The sequence below is a fragment of the Panthera tigris genome, chromosome B4 (genome assembly GCF_018350195.1).
Source record: "Panthera tigris isolate Pti1 chromosome B4, P.tigris_Pti1_mat1.1, whole genome shotgun sequence".
NCBI classification, from domain to species: Eukaryota; Metazoa; Chordata; class Mammalia; order Carnivora; family Felidae; genus Panthera; species Panthera tigris.
Window position 1 is genome coordinate 62,859,393 of NC_056666.1, and position 15,848 is coordinate 62,875,240.

Consider the following 15,848-nt stretch of genomic DNA (forward strand, 5'->3'; position numbering starts at 1 on the left):
CCTGTGTGGCTTAGTCAGTTAAGTGTCCAACTTCGGCTCAGGTCATGATCTCATGGCTTGTGAGTTCGAGCCCCACATCGGGCTCTGTGCTGACAGCTCAGAGCCTGGAGCCTGCTTCAGATTCTGTGTCTCCCTCTCTCTCTGCTCCTCCCCCATTCACACTCTGTCTCTCTCTCCCTCAAGAATAAACATTAAGAAAGAAAGAAAGAAAGAAAGAAAAAGAAAGAAAGAAAGAAAGAAAGAAAGAAAGAAAGAAAGAAAGGATAAGCTCTACATAAATTACAGAGTCACCAAAATTCTAACAAAATGTTAAAGCTAATAACATAAAACAAAAACTGGAAGAAAGCAAGCACAGGAAAAACTAAGGCTGTGACAACTGTAACCAATAAAAAACTAAGAAAGTGGCTACAAAAGAATTCTATGGCACAAAGATATTAGAACATAACAGGGAGAGATCTATAAAAATCCAGCAATCACAAGGTCTGAAGTGTCCATGACATGAATCTACTCCTTTTATCTCAATCTCAGAAGCCCAAGTATTAAAATGGGTTAATTGGAAACTAATTAATGGCAACCAAATATCCAGAGCAGTTACATTTCAGTGACCTTCTAGAGAGGGTCATCATAATAGGCCACTTCTTGGGAAGGAGATGGGGACCAAGTTTTAAAAGAGGTCTTAAGAAAAAAAAATTTTAAATCCTTTTGAAATTTTATATACCTAAATAAATAGGTTTAATTTAGATCCGACTAAAATATTAGAACTATTATGATACTGTAGTGTTTCTAAAACTAGGTCTTTCTTCTGGTCCTCTTTTTAAAATAACAAGACAACTGCCCAAAGTAATTGGAACTGGGTATTGTGGGGACAGAAGTTTCCTGCTACAGAAAGATTTACAAATGTTAAGCTAAGACATTGATACCTGAGCTTTTGAATTTAAAAGGTTCACTTAACAACAACAACAAAAAATAAAGATAAATTCTTCACATTAGTATTTCTTTAGAAGTTATGGCAATTCTTGCTTCCAAATTACTGCTCTTTAAGCAGACCAGCTGAAAGCAGTTTTAGGTATTGGTGAGTAAACATGATGCTGGGGACCTGTGATTCCCAAACAATGCATGTGCAGATTCACCCAGGAAGCTTATTACAAATATAGATGTCTAGATAACGCCCCTGGAAATTCTGATCCACTAGGTCTAAGGTGATATCTAGATAGATATATCTTTAGGGGCACCTGGGTGGTTCAGTCAGTTAAGCCTCTGACTTCAGCTCACGTCATGATCTTGTGGTTCATGAGTTCAAGCCCTGTGTCAGGCTCTGTGCTGATGGCTTGGAGCCTGGAGCCTGCTTCTGTGTCTCCCTCTCTCTCTGCCCCTCCCCCACTTCTGCTGTCTCTCTCAAAAAAAAAAAAAATTAAAAAAACCTTACAGATAGATATATAGATATATATACAGAGATATATATAGATACCTTTATTAAAGTGATCAAGTGCTTCTGATGCAGCCATCCACAGACCTGCCCCTGAGAACTACTAAACTAGACCAACAGCTTTTTGAAAACCTTTAACTTGTCCATTGAAAGCCTCATGTAGAACCCTAACAGCTAGAACAGGTAACATGGAACCCTTAAACCAGTGAGTAGGGTGAGGGACTCAGCTCAATAAATACATTTTGAAAACTGAGCCATACCTTATCAACTAAATATAAACCACTGTAAACAAATGGTATTTACCCAGAAGTTTTTGGACAGGAAGGCAATAACTGTTGAGCCATCTGGTCAAAATACTTAACCTATCAGGGATGCTATTGTTAAGAAAATTGCCATAAAGTTTTCAGAGGGATCCTGATAATTTTTTTAAAGGTAATGACCAGAAAACTATCAAACCTTGTACTTTTTTTTTTCTTGAACTTACTATTGATAGAAGTGCAATGTGGCATCAGAGATCTCAATGATCTGGTTCCTTTGTAAATCTAAGGTGTTCTGTGAAAATCAGTTCCTCAGAATGTCAACTCTTATGTGTGAAGGGAGGCAGGAGATTAGCTAACCATGTGCTAAACAAAATTAGTATCTTTCTTTAGACTCTTGACTATGCTGCTCTGCCAAAGTGACTTAAGTAGCCAAGGGCAGAGTAAGATTCCCAGACAAGGTATCTCTGAATTCTTCAGGCTTGCTCTTTCCTTATTAAAGTCTGCCAGCCTTCTCTATTTTAACAGATGTCTTCCCCATGATCATTAGGTAACCTTTGGAGGGCCAGTTGTACTTAATCTAAAAAACTAGATATCCTTAGAACACTTTCAATAATTTAGTTAGGTATATTAGAATCAGCAAGTCTGATCTATCTTACCAAAGCAAGAGTTTCTTCCCTGAATAACAAAGAAATTAAAAATAGCAAAGAAAGATCACTTTGGAGAAGTTACCTGTAATGGCTCTTGAAGAAAATCACTTTGACTGGAAAGATTTTGTTCTGTAGATGCTGCAGAGAGTGAAATCAACAGTAAACTATTGAGGGAGGAGAAAAGTTTATGCATATCAACTGGGTGGAAACTAAAAGTTTATACTTTACAAAATAAGCCATAGCTAGAAAAACTAGGTCTCAAGGCCATCATGAATTTTCTGTGAGAGCTCTAAAGAGTCAGAGAGGATTTGGGAGACACTAGTCCCATCTGTGACACTCATGATGTTTTAAGGTTAAAAGGGCAAAAGCAGCATTTCAAAGCTTCCAAAAATCTATTACTTTAAAAAATGACTAGTAATAGTAAACTGGAAGATAAAATCTAAGCTATCATGAATAGTAATCAAGTGATACACTCAAATTCCAAGTTTCAAAATAACTCTTAGCTGGGTCATATGTCTTTTCAGGTTTTTTTTCCCCCTTTGGTCATGTATATTAATATGCTTTTCAATTATATAGTTTCGGTTTGGTTTTTTCTTGTTAATGTCTATCACTTTTGTTAATTACTCTTCATTCTCCTTACTTCATCCAGGAATTACTACACCCATCTTCTAGTTGGTGTCTGCTCACTACAACTGGACTGTGGCTTCAAATACCTCATTCCTTCCCTGAAATAAATGAGTATAGAGCAAAAAGCCTAACGTCAGGCCAGATTCAATTCTAGGTTCCGTCATTAGGTACTGTGTTAATCGATGTACTAAATATCACTGATGTAATTTCACTCATAATTGGGATCAAAAAGTTTCAATACTAGATTTATAGAGTCAAAAGGACCCCAATCACTTCAAAATTTGCAAAACCAGCTTGTGTTTCTCCATTTAACCATCTGGAGACCTTCTATAAAAGGCAAACAGGTCAGGTGAGCACACTAATGTCTTAATGGTAATTTACCCATATATAACTGATGACACATAGATACATTTAGAATTAACACAGAGACACAATTTAACCCTTAAGATATCTAGAGTAAAATTATTTGTAAGAGGTAACAAATGTTGGACCTATGCATGTTTATTCTCAGTTATGATTACATACCTACTGGGCTACCTGTAGTAGTTGAAGGCGGCTGTGACGATGGAATTGCACTTGAAGGTTTGTCAAAATCCAGAATAGATTCCTAAAGACAAGATTTTCTAAATCATGACTAGAAACAATTATTCATTTAAAAGCTATTACCATTGGGGCACCTGGGTGACTCAGACAGTTGCGTGTCTGACTCTTGATATTGGTTCAGGTCATGATCTCACAGTTGATGAGATCAAGCCCCATGTTGGGCTCTGTGCTGATGGTGTGGAGCTTGCTTGGATTTCTCTCTCTCTGCCCTTCCTGTGTTCTCTCTCAAAAATAAATAAACTTAAAAAAAAATAAACTGTTTAAAAGCTATTACCATTGCATTACTCACAACACTGTCCATAGCTATTAGCTATAAGAATCTAGCTAATAACTATCTCAAAATGTTGATAACTTACTCTTTATTTAAAAAAAAAAAAAAGTGTTTATTATGAGAGAGAGCACTCATGAGCAGGGCAGAGGCAGAGAAAGAGGAATAGAGAGAGAATCCCAAGCAGGCTCCATGCTATCAGCGGAGCCTGATGCAGGGCTCAATCCCATAAACTGTGAGATCATGACCTAAGCCAAAATAGAGAATTGGACGCTTAACCAACTGAGCCACCCAGATACTCCAACAACTTAGTCTTCATAAGAGAAAGAGTTAAGAGTTAAAATCTAAAGTAACTGTCAAACCTTAAAATTATGTCAAGTAATTCCAAAGCTTAACTATGAAAAAAAAAAAAACAAAAAACTCCTGACTTAAGCTCTTAAACACAAGCATTAATTCTGTAACCTTGCTTTTATTATGTCCAACAACTGGGGGTTTAACAGTCTCATCTCAACCACTAATCTAGCTCATTCATGCTCTCTGATCTTTCATAATGAGTAACGATTCTCTCTCCCATCTGCCTATCTTAGTTTTCAAATGTTTCCAACATTTTGAATAATTAAGCTACCCTTGTAGCAATCACTTTTCATCTTCAAATAACCTAAATGGGTAAGGAATTCCCTCATAAGTAGAGGATTACAGGCTAAATAACTTGCCATGGATTTTATAGCCAGTAAATAGCAGAACCAGGATTTAAACACAAGTCTAACTCCAAAGCTCAAGATCTTTTTACTACACAAAAAGATCTTATTTGTCTACTTCCTCCTTCAATAATATTGTACTATTCTGAAATTCTGTAAGACTCTGTATGACACAATTTAGCACTTAACTATTGCCACAAGTTAAAATCTTATACAACTGGAATATAAACTCCTTGAAGGCAATAAATGTCTTATGATTTTCTACACACAATAGCACCTACCAGAATGCCAAGCACAGAGTAGGTTCTCACAGTCTGAGTGGAAACTACCAATGATCTACAGCAGAAAATATATTTGAACACTTATACTTTTTACATGTTTAATTCATTTCATTACTCACAACAAACTTAGGAGTAAGAATTATTATCCTCATTTTTCAAAAAAAGAACCAAGGCAAAGAGTAAAGTAACTTGCCTGAACTGTGAGACCTAGGAAGTGGCCAGAATTCCCATGCATTCTGAACACCAGAACCTAAGCTCTTAGCAACTTCGTTACAGGAACGCCTGGGTGGCTTAGTCAGTTAAGTGTCTGACTTTGGCTCAGGTCACATCTCACGGTTTGTGAGTTCAAGTCCTGCATCAGGCTTTGTGCTGACAGCTCAGAGCCTGGAGCCTGCTTCAGATCCTGTGTCTCCCACTCTCTCTGCCCTTCCTCTTGCTCACACCCTGTGTCTCTGCCTCTCTCTCTCTAAAAATAAATAAACATTAAAAAAAAACAAAACACTTCACTGTAATACTTCTGATTAGAAGCGAGTAGCCCCAGGAATATCATTTAAGATTCATTTAAGAATGGCTCATACTTGCATAAAGTTACAAGTTCCTTGAATCTGGGTCATCAGATCCTGCAGTTTTTCTTTCCTCAATACTGGATCCTTTGGAAGGGTCGAGGAAGAACCTACAGGCTGATGCATAGGCTTAGGCACCTACAAAATAAACCCACAATGTATAAGAGCGAAATTCACATTCAACAGCCTAATTCAGGAAACTCACCTTATCACTACATCTTAATGAAACCAGAACACATAGCAAAGCACATTTATCAGATTTATGTCAGGTAAAGAATTTCCACAACAATACAGTTTCTAAATAATTTAAGCAAACTTTATAAACACTTTTTCCCTTTCACAATACCTCTAATGGATATCTTTCTAAAACAACCTCTTTTCAAAGGGAAGACCCAGAGTAACAAAACTTCCTTGAAAGTTTTTTCATTATGGACAATCAGCTGATGATATTCTTTATAAGATACCACTAACTGTAAGACACGCAAATGATTTTTTTTCCCCAGAGAAAAAGTTACTATCACCACATTCCACTTTTAAATGTCTGCTTTCAGAAACATTAAGAAGTAAATATGTATACAAACACATCCTAAGGTTGAAAAAATTCACTACTATATTTTGTTATCAGGTTAAGTATACTTTGGGGGACTAACGATGTTTATAAAGTGGTTAGTCCTCACGCTAAGTTGCTTATGAAAGCTGCATACCCTGAATGCTGACCTAATGCTGATATGGTTAACATCTTACAGCTGCCAGTGTCTGTCTCCACCAGCTCCTCTTCTCCACCTTCTAATTCACTGGGAAGTCACACAGCTAAGCTTGTCAAAAGTGTCATACAAAATAAGAGTTAATAAATCCTAAGTGAATATACGAAAGACTCTTTTAGGAGAAAAGTATTAGCGTTAGTGATTAATTTCACGTTATCTAGTCTTTTAGCTTTGAACTCTATTTTGTCCTTGACTGTACTTAGTCATGTTCTAGAAAGCTGAGATTGCAAGACAGAGAGACAGTGTACTATATAGACAAGTGTCCTCTCAGTCACTGAAAGGCCCTGCAATTCAATATAATGCAGTCTGTACCATAAAGACAAATTAAATGAGTTTTGGCCTTTCCAACTAATTCTACATACTATCCAACATATAGCATAATATTCTGGTAAGGTAAAGGCTCAGTACTACTATACTTAATGGAATTTTAAATTTCTTAAAACAGCTTTACTGAAATATTAAATTGGGTTTTTTAAGTAAGTTTCTCAAAATAGTTGTCATATTACAATTACTGTTGTGTGATATCTGGTTAATGAAATAAGGCTATCAATCTTCTATAGGGTCAGGAAGAAGCTGAAATTGATATTAGCACTTGAAGAAAAGAGGGAAAAAGGTGAGCAAAGGGAGACAAGTAACTCTGAAGTTCTCTTCCCATAAAGCAAAACTGAAGCAGTGGCAGATTTTGTTTTTTTTTTATTTTTTTTAATGTTTATTTATTATTGAGAGACAGAGAGAGACAGCACATGAGCATGAGAGGGGCCGAGAGACGGGGAGACACAGAATCTGAAGCAGGCTCCAGGCTCTGAGCTGTCAGCACAGGGCCCGAAGCGGGGCTCGAACTAAAAAACCGTGAGATCATGACCTGAACCAAAGTCGGATGCTTAACCGACTGAGCAACCCAGGCACCCCTTTGGCAGTTTATTTATAAAAAGCAATGCTTTGATTTCTCCAAGCAAAAGTTTTTCACACTGTTAGGGGACCAAAGATTTATCAGAGAGCCTCTGGCTAAAATGGCACGAAGTGCAGGGAACACTACTAGACAGAGATGGAAAACACTAGGAAGATAAGTTCACATTTCTTAGCAAACAAGGTAGTAACAAGTTCATATTTAAATAGAAGTAAATAACTTGTAATTTAATAACCTTAATAGCAGTGTATCCAAGGCTTATTCATTATAAGCCTTCTTATCTTCTTGAAATAGGTTATCATTAACAGAATGAGGTCTTCTATTTGAACTAAATCTCATATTCCAAACTTAGTTACAGAATATTTAAAGCCTATAGTTTCCACTTCCAGAAAAATTCTCATTTTGAAACAGAAATGGAGAACTAATTCAGATCCTACCCGACCTACTACTGGAATATCTGCAACCACCATGTACCTTCTTCAAAGAGTGCAGGCTAACCTGAGTGATTACAAAGAGTGAAAGAAACTCAAGAGAATACAGAAAAATGTAACTTCTGTCAGAAAAGGTCATCCATGTGCCAGGCAGAAGATGATGAATGAAACACAGTAAAACAAGCCCCTCGTCTTGTGACATGCATTTACATTTCTCATGTGTTCACACTAAGGTCTTGTCTGAGCTATTCACTATTTTCATGTCATATCATGTCATTAAAATTTTGGCATTCAAACAATAGTTTCTAACTGTGGAAATTTCACCTCAGTTTAGGCTTAAAACACAGACTAGGTCTACTTCCAATTTCAAGGGAAAACCAATTACATGTTAAGGAGTTAAGTGAAATACTTTATACATGAATTTAACACAGATTTCGGAGATTCTTTTTAAAGAGGACTAAAAAGTTATGACTACCACCAGTCCTTACTTATGCCTACATTGACCAGAGCAGACTGATAAAAACAAACTCACATCTTTGGGTTCAGTATTAAACTTCCTGGGCAGGAGCTGGTCATTTGGTATGAGGCTTGCTGGAGCTACCCCCCAGGACTTTGGAGAAATCTGTGATTGTGGTGTTAAAGGGCGTTTTTGACTCTCAACATTATTTTCCCAGGATTTTGGAGTCTCTGGCTGTCTTGCATCCTGGTCTTCACACATGGGAGTGGCCCATGACTTGGTGACGTCCTGTTCATTCTGCACAGAAGGTGTCCAAGACTTTGGAGATTGCTTCTTTGGATCCTGTTCTTTCTGCAGCTGAACTGGCCAAGGTTTTGGTGTCTCCTGCTTCTTCTGTTCTTCTTGAGTATATCCTGTTTTGGATTTAGGAGTTTCTTGCTTCCACTGGCTAGGAGCTGGCTTAGGTTTAGAGACATCCTGCTTCTTCTGCTCTTCCTGCAGAGTAGACCTGAGTTTTGGATCTTGTTTCCTCTGTTCTAAGGAAACTGCAGGCTTTGATACCTCCTGGTGCTTAACAGAAGGCTCCCAAGACTTGAAGGATTCCTGTTTCTTCTCCTGACCATCGGGTTCAGTAAGCATATCCCAACATTTGGGGAGATTTGGTTTTCTAGCATAATCTGCTTCCCAAGATTGCTCTTCATCTTGTTTGCTTGAATAATCTACTTCTGTCATGTAACGTCTGTTAAGAAACTAGACCAGAGGAAAATACGTGCTTGAGTCACAAGATTTATAAAAGACCTTGAGAGACCTTGAGGGGAACACTGAACTCTATTAGTATTCCTATGTCCATTGGTCTGAGTCACTATACTAAACTAACAGGAAATTTCTGTCCTTATCCTACTTGAAAAGACCATCCTATGTTTTTGTCCATTCCTTTTCCCTCAGTTAACAGAAATACAACCTTTGATACTTCAACAGTAGCAATGTATACTTGACCCACCTAAGAACTGCACATCACCGTGCCACGTTTGCTTGACTCAGGCTCTTTGACCAAGGTTATTCTGCCTCTGCCAACCTTAGACCACTCTACTACCCGACTCCCTAAAATGTTAAGGCAGAGGATATAGTTCAACTACACACATTTACACTATTTAACCTTAAGCCTTATGTTTCCTGAATTAGCAGCCTTTTCTTTATTTCTCTATCAGTCATACTGTGACTTTGACTCTTTGGTTTTTTTCAGCTTCCATGAATTTCAATGTCACTTCAAAAAGAGAACAAACACTTTATTACCAACGTGAGTAAGTTCTAACGAGAGCAAAATCCTACCCATCTTTAAAGGGCCAAGAACAGTAGCTAACGCTTGAGCAGTTTACTGTGCACCAGGTCAAATTCAAATTCTAAGTAATTTAGAATTTGACTCCTTTCATCCTCACAAGATGCCTCATAAGGCAGGCATTACTATTATCCCTATTCTATATACATGAGGAGAGCAGACACAGCTGGGCTAGACATCGTAACCAAAGTCACTAAGCTCATAAGCTACAAAACTAGGATTCAAGTTTAAGAAACCTAGTTCCAGAGCCTCAGCTCCTAAATGCAACACAATACAAAAGTCTCAAAAGCCAAAATCAGCAAATTACCTTTCAGAAACTTACCTCTTGTGGTTGTATCTCTGGCTGTGCAAGTTCCATAAGAGACTCTGAAAAGATAAAAGGAGTATTAAGCAAATACTAAACTACATTTTTAGACTTATTACAACTGTAATTCATTCTAGTAACATATTTAAAAAAAAGGGACAGTACAATGAAATATAGTAATGGCAGGAGTAATTCTCACTATTGCTTGTTGGTCAAAAGCACGTGGTCTGAGACTAGCTAAAGCTAGTAGTTCTCCTTATATGACACTTTTCTAAAGTCAAGTTGCAGTTAAAAACTGATTGAAAATAAGACTATCTCCTCTTACACACAAATACAGCTTCTTTCAAGTTGAAATTATACCTCTAGTCCCATGGCGTAAAAATTAGTCATTGAAACAGGCCTTAAAGGTCTCCTACGAGCCAGTTTAAGGTTGGAAGGTAGTAAGGGAATGGAAACCCTAAAGCATTAGACTAAGTGTTAAGAACTAATAGAAAGTAGACATAAGAAATGACTTGAATCATGCTAGTAGTGGCCACTGGAACTCTGCCTTGTCTACCCCCATAGAGATGACTTTTTTTTAATAAATTGAGCTTCCACAGACAGGAGCAAAACTGTCATTCACTCAAAATATTTCTTCCCTTAAGAAAGGTGGAATTTTGAAAAGTACATTTACTGATTTTGGCAAACATTTTCCAAATATGTTAACCTTAGATTATTTATATTCTCATTCTACTACCATATTGGATTCTACTATAAACATTTTAAGTGACAATTTTAAATGGAATTATCCTACTAACAATTTAACAAAGAGGTTCATTCAAATTCCATAAGGGCCTCATTTCAGCAGGGTATTCTCTTGTAACAAAGGATAACCTATGTTTCTGTTAGCATTCATTCTGTAAATCACAGTAATAAAACCTAGAGACCTATTCTAAACCTAAGTTTATCCTGCAGCAAGTAAAGATTTCCATGCGTGTAGAAATTAACAAATTAAAATAAGGCAATCCTTTTACAATGATTTCACTCATTCTGTGTAAATATTAAAAATGCAACTACTATAAAGAATTTCCGAGATCACAACAAACCTGACTCTTTGACAGATTCAGTTTTCAATAATTGTTTTTTCTTCTCTGATTTTATTAGCATTTCTTCCTCCAATGACACTTCTTTCTCCTTAGCATTTTTTGGGACTGGGATACTTTCAAAATAGCCTGAGTTCAGCAATTTAGACAGCAGATCTTTCATGTGTTTGTCTAAGAAAGAGTGATTAAGACTTAGTTATCACATAACCTAATAGTTCACGGAAAATTATTTAGAATAGAAATCCTAATATAATTTTATCCTAGTTACAGTATGTCAACACCCCACATTGGGGGGATTCAAAGAACTGGTCAGTATCATGAACAGCAAATGTGCAAGCCATATTTCTGTCATGCTGAATCAATATAAATTTTAAAGATCAGAATCCCAAAGTTTAGCAAGTCACTTAAGTTTCTCTGGGCCTCCATTTCCACCATTTGAAAAACGGCTAAAATCAGAGACCCTAATCAAAGGCTATGTTACAAAAGCACACATCTGTTCCCTGAACTGAGAGAAAAGCCATTTTTCCTATCTGTCCCAAAGACATCACAACTAGCAATTATTCTACCTTCCAAGTAATTAAGGCTTTATAGAAGTAAAAGTTCCTCAAACATAACCATTAGAAAACCCTATCTTGGACGATCTCTAAAGGATTTTTAAACTCCAAAATCCCATGATAAAGATTTTACTCTTGAATTATGCTGTGACTCTTAGCATATCACCATTTGAGCATATCACCATTTGATGAACAAGAAAAATCTTAAAATGATGTTAAAGTAGCTGCACCATAAACAGATCTAAAGTCTATTTCACTTTTAATATCCCCTAAAAACATAATTCCCAAATTACGTTTGGGTGCCCATACTTGATTTGGGTCTATTATTCCTTTCATAGGAGTACTATGACAGGTTTTTAGTATTTTTTTTTTTAATATTCACTTATTTTTGATAGAGAGACAGAGCACGAGCAGGGCAGGGGCAGAGAGAGGGAGACACAGAAATCGAAGCGGGCTCCACTTACAAACCATGAGATCATGATGCAAGCTGAAGTCAGACGCTTAACCAATTGAGCCACCCAGCCGCCCTGTTTATTATTTTTTTAATAAACTTTGAGATATAATTTTAGTTCATTCATTTTAGTTCAGTCATTTTAAGTGTACAGTTTTAGTAGATACATAGTCATGTTACTTCCACCAGAACCATGATATAAAACATTTTCATCAAAAGTTCCCTCGTGTCCCTTTTATATCAATCCCCTCCTCCCACTCCCTGGCAACAACTGACCTGCTATCATTCTAGTTATGTCTTTTCTAAAATTCTATATAAATGGGATCATATAATAAGTATCACTTTTTTTGGTCTGGCTTCTTTCACTCAGCATAATTATTTTGAGATTCATCCATGTTGTTGCATGTATCAACAGTTTATCCTTTCTTTATTCCTGAGTAGATTCTATTGTATGAACATACCATATTTTGTTTATCAATTATCAGTTGATGTACATCTAAGTTGTGTTCAGTTTGGGGCTATCATGAATGAAGCTGGTATGAACATTCATGTCAAGTACCTACGTGAACATGTGTTTATAATTCTCTTGGGTACTTGCCATATAATCGCTTGGTCATTTGGTAAGCATTCACTTGTAAGAAACTGTCAAACTATGTCTCAAAGTTATTTGTATCATTTCGCATTCTAACCAAGAAAAAAATTTCTATAATTTAAACTTGAAAGGACATAGAAATTTTGAAAGCATTATACTACAAATATATTTCCAAAAAAGGAAGCATTCACTACTAACAAAAACGTTTACCAGCTTGTAATGTTCTCATTATCCTAAGCTAGTACACAAAACTATGTACTTAATGTTCATTTGTACTTGGTCATTTGGCTGAAGTCTATTTAGGAAGCCAAAAGACTCTTTCTCTCCAGATCATTTCCAGATTGACAGACAACGATGCTTCAAAAGACTATGTAGCCAAGCCATCCCCATTTTCTTAGGCAGGTCCGATACATAACAATGTATGTATTTAAGATTCTTAAATAGAACTAGTACGGTACTGCTATGCAGAGAACTGAACCCCAAAATGGTCAAGCCGGTGTTGAAGCCAGCACTAGTCTTTAGCTCTTATTCTCAAATCATAGTGACTTGCCACTTAAAAACTCTCCCTAGGTTCCATTTAGTGAGTATGATTATACAGTAGCTGCTTTTTTTTTTTTTTTTTTTTTTAATTTTTAACGTTTATTTATTTTTGAGACAGAGACAGAGCATGAACAGGGGAGGGGCAGAGAGAGAGGGAGACACAGAATCTGAAACAGGCTCCAGGCTCTGAGCTGTCAGCACAGAGCCCGACGTGGGGCTCGAACTCACAGACCGCGAGATCATGACCTGAGCGGAAGTCGGACGCTTAACCGACCAAGCCACCCAGGTGCCCCCACAGTAGCTGCTTTTAACCAAACTAAACAGAGATCTTTTTCCCTATGAATATAGCATTGTCAGACATGTAAGTTCTAATGAACTGACACAGTTTCAGCCCTCAATATCATACTAAACTTCTAAACATAAAGTCTAGTATTTAGTGCATAAGTCCAGAGTAGAGAAAACTCACATGTCGTTCCTACCACTGCTTTTTCACTACCTTCCAAAAGGTCCCAAAAGTACAAGGATGACTGCTCCATCTGGTCTTCAACACTGACAAGGAAAAGCAGAGCAGAACGAAGTAGCTTTAGAGGTACACACATATACATGTGGAGCAGTACAACTTACATGGTAGAACTCGTCAACAATCAGGACATTCAAGGTTAATTTTGTCTTTTTACTCTCTCAAAAAGTTAAAATTTTGTAAAAGATGACTAAATGCCTATTTATGGATATCAAACGTAAGCATTTTCTCTTAAAAACAACTAAAATATTGTACCAAATAGACCCACTAAGGAACAGACCAAAAAGAGTTTGAGGCTGTCAATGCAGTGTCATTAATTATCAAGTGTATGTCCTAGAAGGAAGAACAGTGGAATGGCAATATTAAGAGCTGCATTTGACTTTAAAGAGAGCAGCTTATTTTTCAAATTATGTTTCACTTACACATATTAAAGTAAGCTACACTCCCTAAATTCATCAAAGTGAAGAGAAGGAAACAACCACATAGGTGATGATGATGGACTACACTATCAGAATGGGAATTAAAAAAAAATACATATGACTATAGAGATAATTGAGAGTTTTATTAGATTTTTTTCCTGATATAGGGCTGATTTCCAGTAATTGTTGAAATCTGACTCTGCTTTAGCATGGCCAAAGACACAACATTGGAAGGACCCATATCTAACAAAGCAGAAGCACAGAGATCTGCTCATTAGATGATTTCCCCCATCAAAGCAAAAACAGCAAACGGATAACTGGGAAAAACTAGGTAACCTCAAGTTGCTGGGTTTGTATTTGAAATTATCAGATTTGCTTCTCAGTATTTATTCACAGTATAAGAAGACCACCAAATAATTCTCACTTTGTTTTAATTTTAAAGTTTGTTTTAATTTTTTTTTTAATGTTTTTTATTTATTTTTGAGACAGAGAGAGACAGAGCATGAACGGGGGAGGGGCAGAGAGAGAGAGAGAGAGAGAGAGGGAGACACAGAATCGGAAGCAGGCTCCAGGCTCTGAGCCATCAGCCCAGAGCCTGACGCGGGGCTCAAACTCATGGACCGCGAGATCGTGACCTGAGCTGAAGTCGGACGCTTAACCGACTGAGCCACCCAGGCGTCCCTATCTCACTTTGAAAGTTTAATGATACTGGCCAAGTTAAATTTTATTAACCTCCACTTAAGTACAGCAGTAGTAAGAAGGCAAAGACTCTCAGGTAATACAATAGCCTGAGACAATTACAAAAAAACCTTTAAGCATATACATAATTAATACTTGTATAGGGGCAAAACTTGATGAGACATCATTTTTAAAATCAATGTTACAATAAAAAAAGCACATTAATGAGATCATTCAAATTGACTTCCCTTCTAGATAGCCTATCAACCCTATCACAGTCTGGTCTGGCCAATGTTTCCCATTGTGAATCACAATAATGTTTTCTTAATTATTATATACATGTGTGTGTACATGTGTGTGTATGTATAAATACTATAAAATATATAAAACTAAAAAACTAGGCTAAAATGTTATGTGTTCTCTTTTAGGAAAATATTTTCTTCGGCTTACCTCAGACTTTCATTTCTTTCAGGGCAGGTCAGTTTTGAAAATTTAATGAGGTAGTCAAGTTCTTTTAAAGGCAAATACACTGCACCATTCAAGCCCCCTTTGAAATCCTTCTGTACGTGTTCCTGTGTCAAGTTCTGTAATACATACTGAACTTGAAGTATAGTACGAAGCTTTTTCTTCTCAGCCTCGAGCTTTAGCATGTGTTCCCTTCTCTGGGCCTTCTTCTGCGCTTTAAGTAGCTGTTAAAAAAAAATTCTAATTAAAACTGGCAACTTTCTACCATCTCATATTAGCAATTCATAGTGCACAAAAATCTAATGCCAAAGAGCTGAGATTAGATGATGAATCTTATTTTATATATATATGTATATATATGTATGTGTGTATATATATATATATGTATATATATATATGCACACATACATATATATACATATATAACACTGTGAAATTGACAGGTTCATTTATCCCCTTTTCTTTTTCAGTTGAGGAAGGGACTGAGTAATAAACTAGTATGTCTCAGGTAACCAAAGCTAAGAAAGTCAAAATATCTGACTCCCAACACCAAGCTATATCTAGTACCTCTGATATCACTATGATAAGCAATAAGTACCTATCACTGATGCACATATTAATCCCCAAATTTAACTTTTCCATATTTATGTATATAAGCCTTTTTAAGCCAAAGATTTTAAGAAAATGCTCCAGTTTAGTTTTGAAGTTTTTGTTTTTGCTTTTTAAATTCTTGTTGCAGGGGAAGAGTATTTAAACTAAAAAGGTCAATTTTCAACCAAAGAATACTGGCTAAAGCATAAGGAATTGAAAACCAAACAGAAATAAAATGTCTTACCAATGTAATGCTAAAATACATACACAGCAAATAGTTTTGTTTTTGTTTTTGTTTTTTTAAGTAAAACTAAGATATTTTCACAATAGTTTGTCAGCCTGGATGGAGTTGTATCTTTCAATATTTAGCTGACAAAACATATA

At 36.4% G+C, this 15,848-nt stretch overlaps 1 protein-coding gene across 9 annotated transcripts in view; it reads right to left on the reverse strand.

Moving 5' to 3' along the window:
* CAPRIN2 (caprin family member 2) overlaps positions 1 to 15,848 on the reverse strand; it is a 45,114-nt gene that overhangs the window by 12,744 nt on the left and 16,522 nt on the right. For 8 of the 9 annotated variants that reach the window (XM_042992046.1, XM_042992044.1, XM_042992045.1 and 5 more), the window contains exons 5-12: positions 14,859 to 15,097; positions 13,258 to 13,340; positions 10,658 to 10,825; positions 9,591 to 9,634; positions 8,008 to 8,682; positions 5,389 to 5,511; positions 3,486 to 3,567; positions 2,416 to 2,471 (exon numbers count right to left, since the gene is read on the reverse strand). In XM_042992046.1, the coding sequence (XP_042847980.1) occupies positions 2,416 to 2,471; positions 3,486 to 3,567; positions 5,389 to 5,511; positions 8,008 to 8,682; positions 9,591 to 9,634; positions 10,658 to 10,825; positions 13,258 to 13,340; positions 14,859 to 15,097 (1,470 nt within the window). The remainder of the gene's footprint in view (positions 1 to 2,415; positions 2,472 to 3,485; positions 3,568 to 5,388; positions 5,512 to 8,007; positions 8,683 to 9,590; positions 9,635 to 10,657; positions 10,826 to 13,257; positions 13,341 to 14,858; positions 15,098 to 15,848) is intronic. The other variant, XM_042992048.1, reaches the window with a different exon arrangement.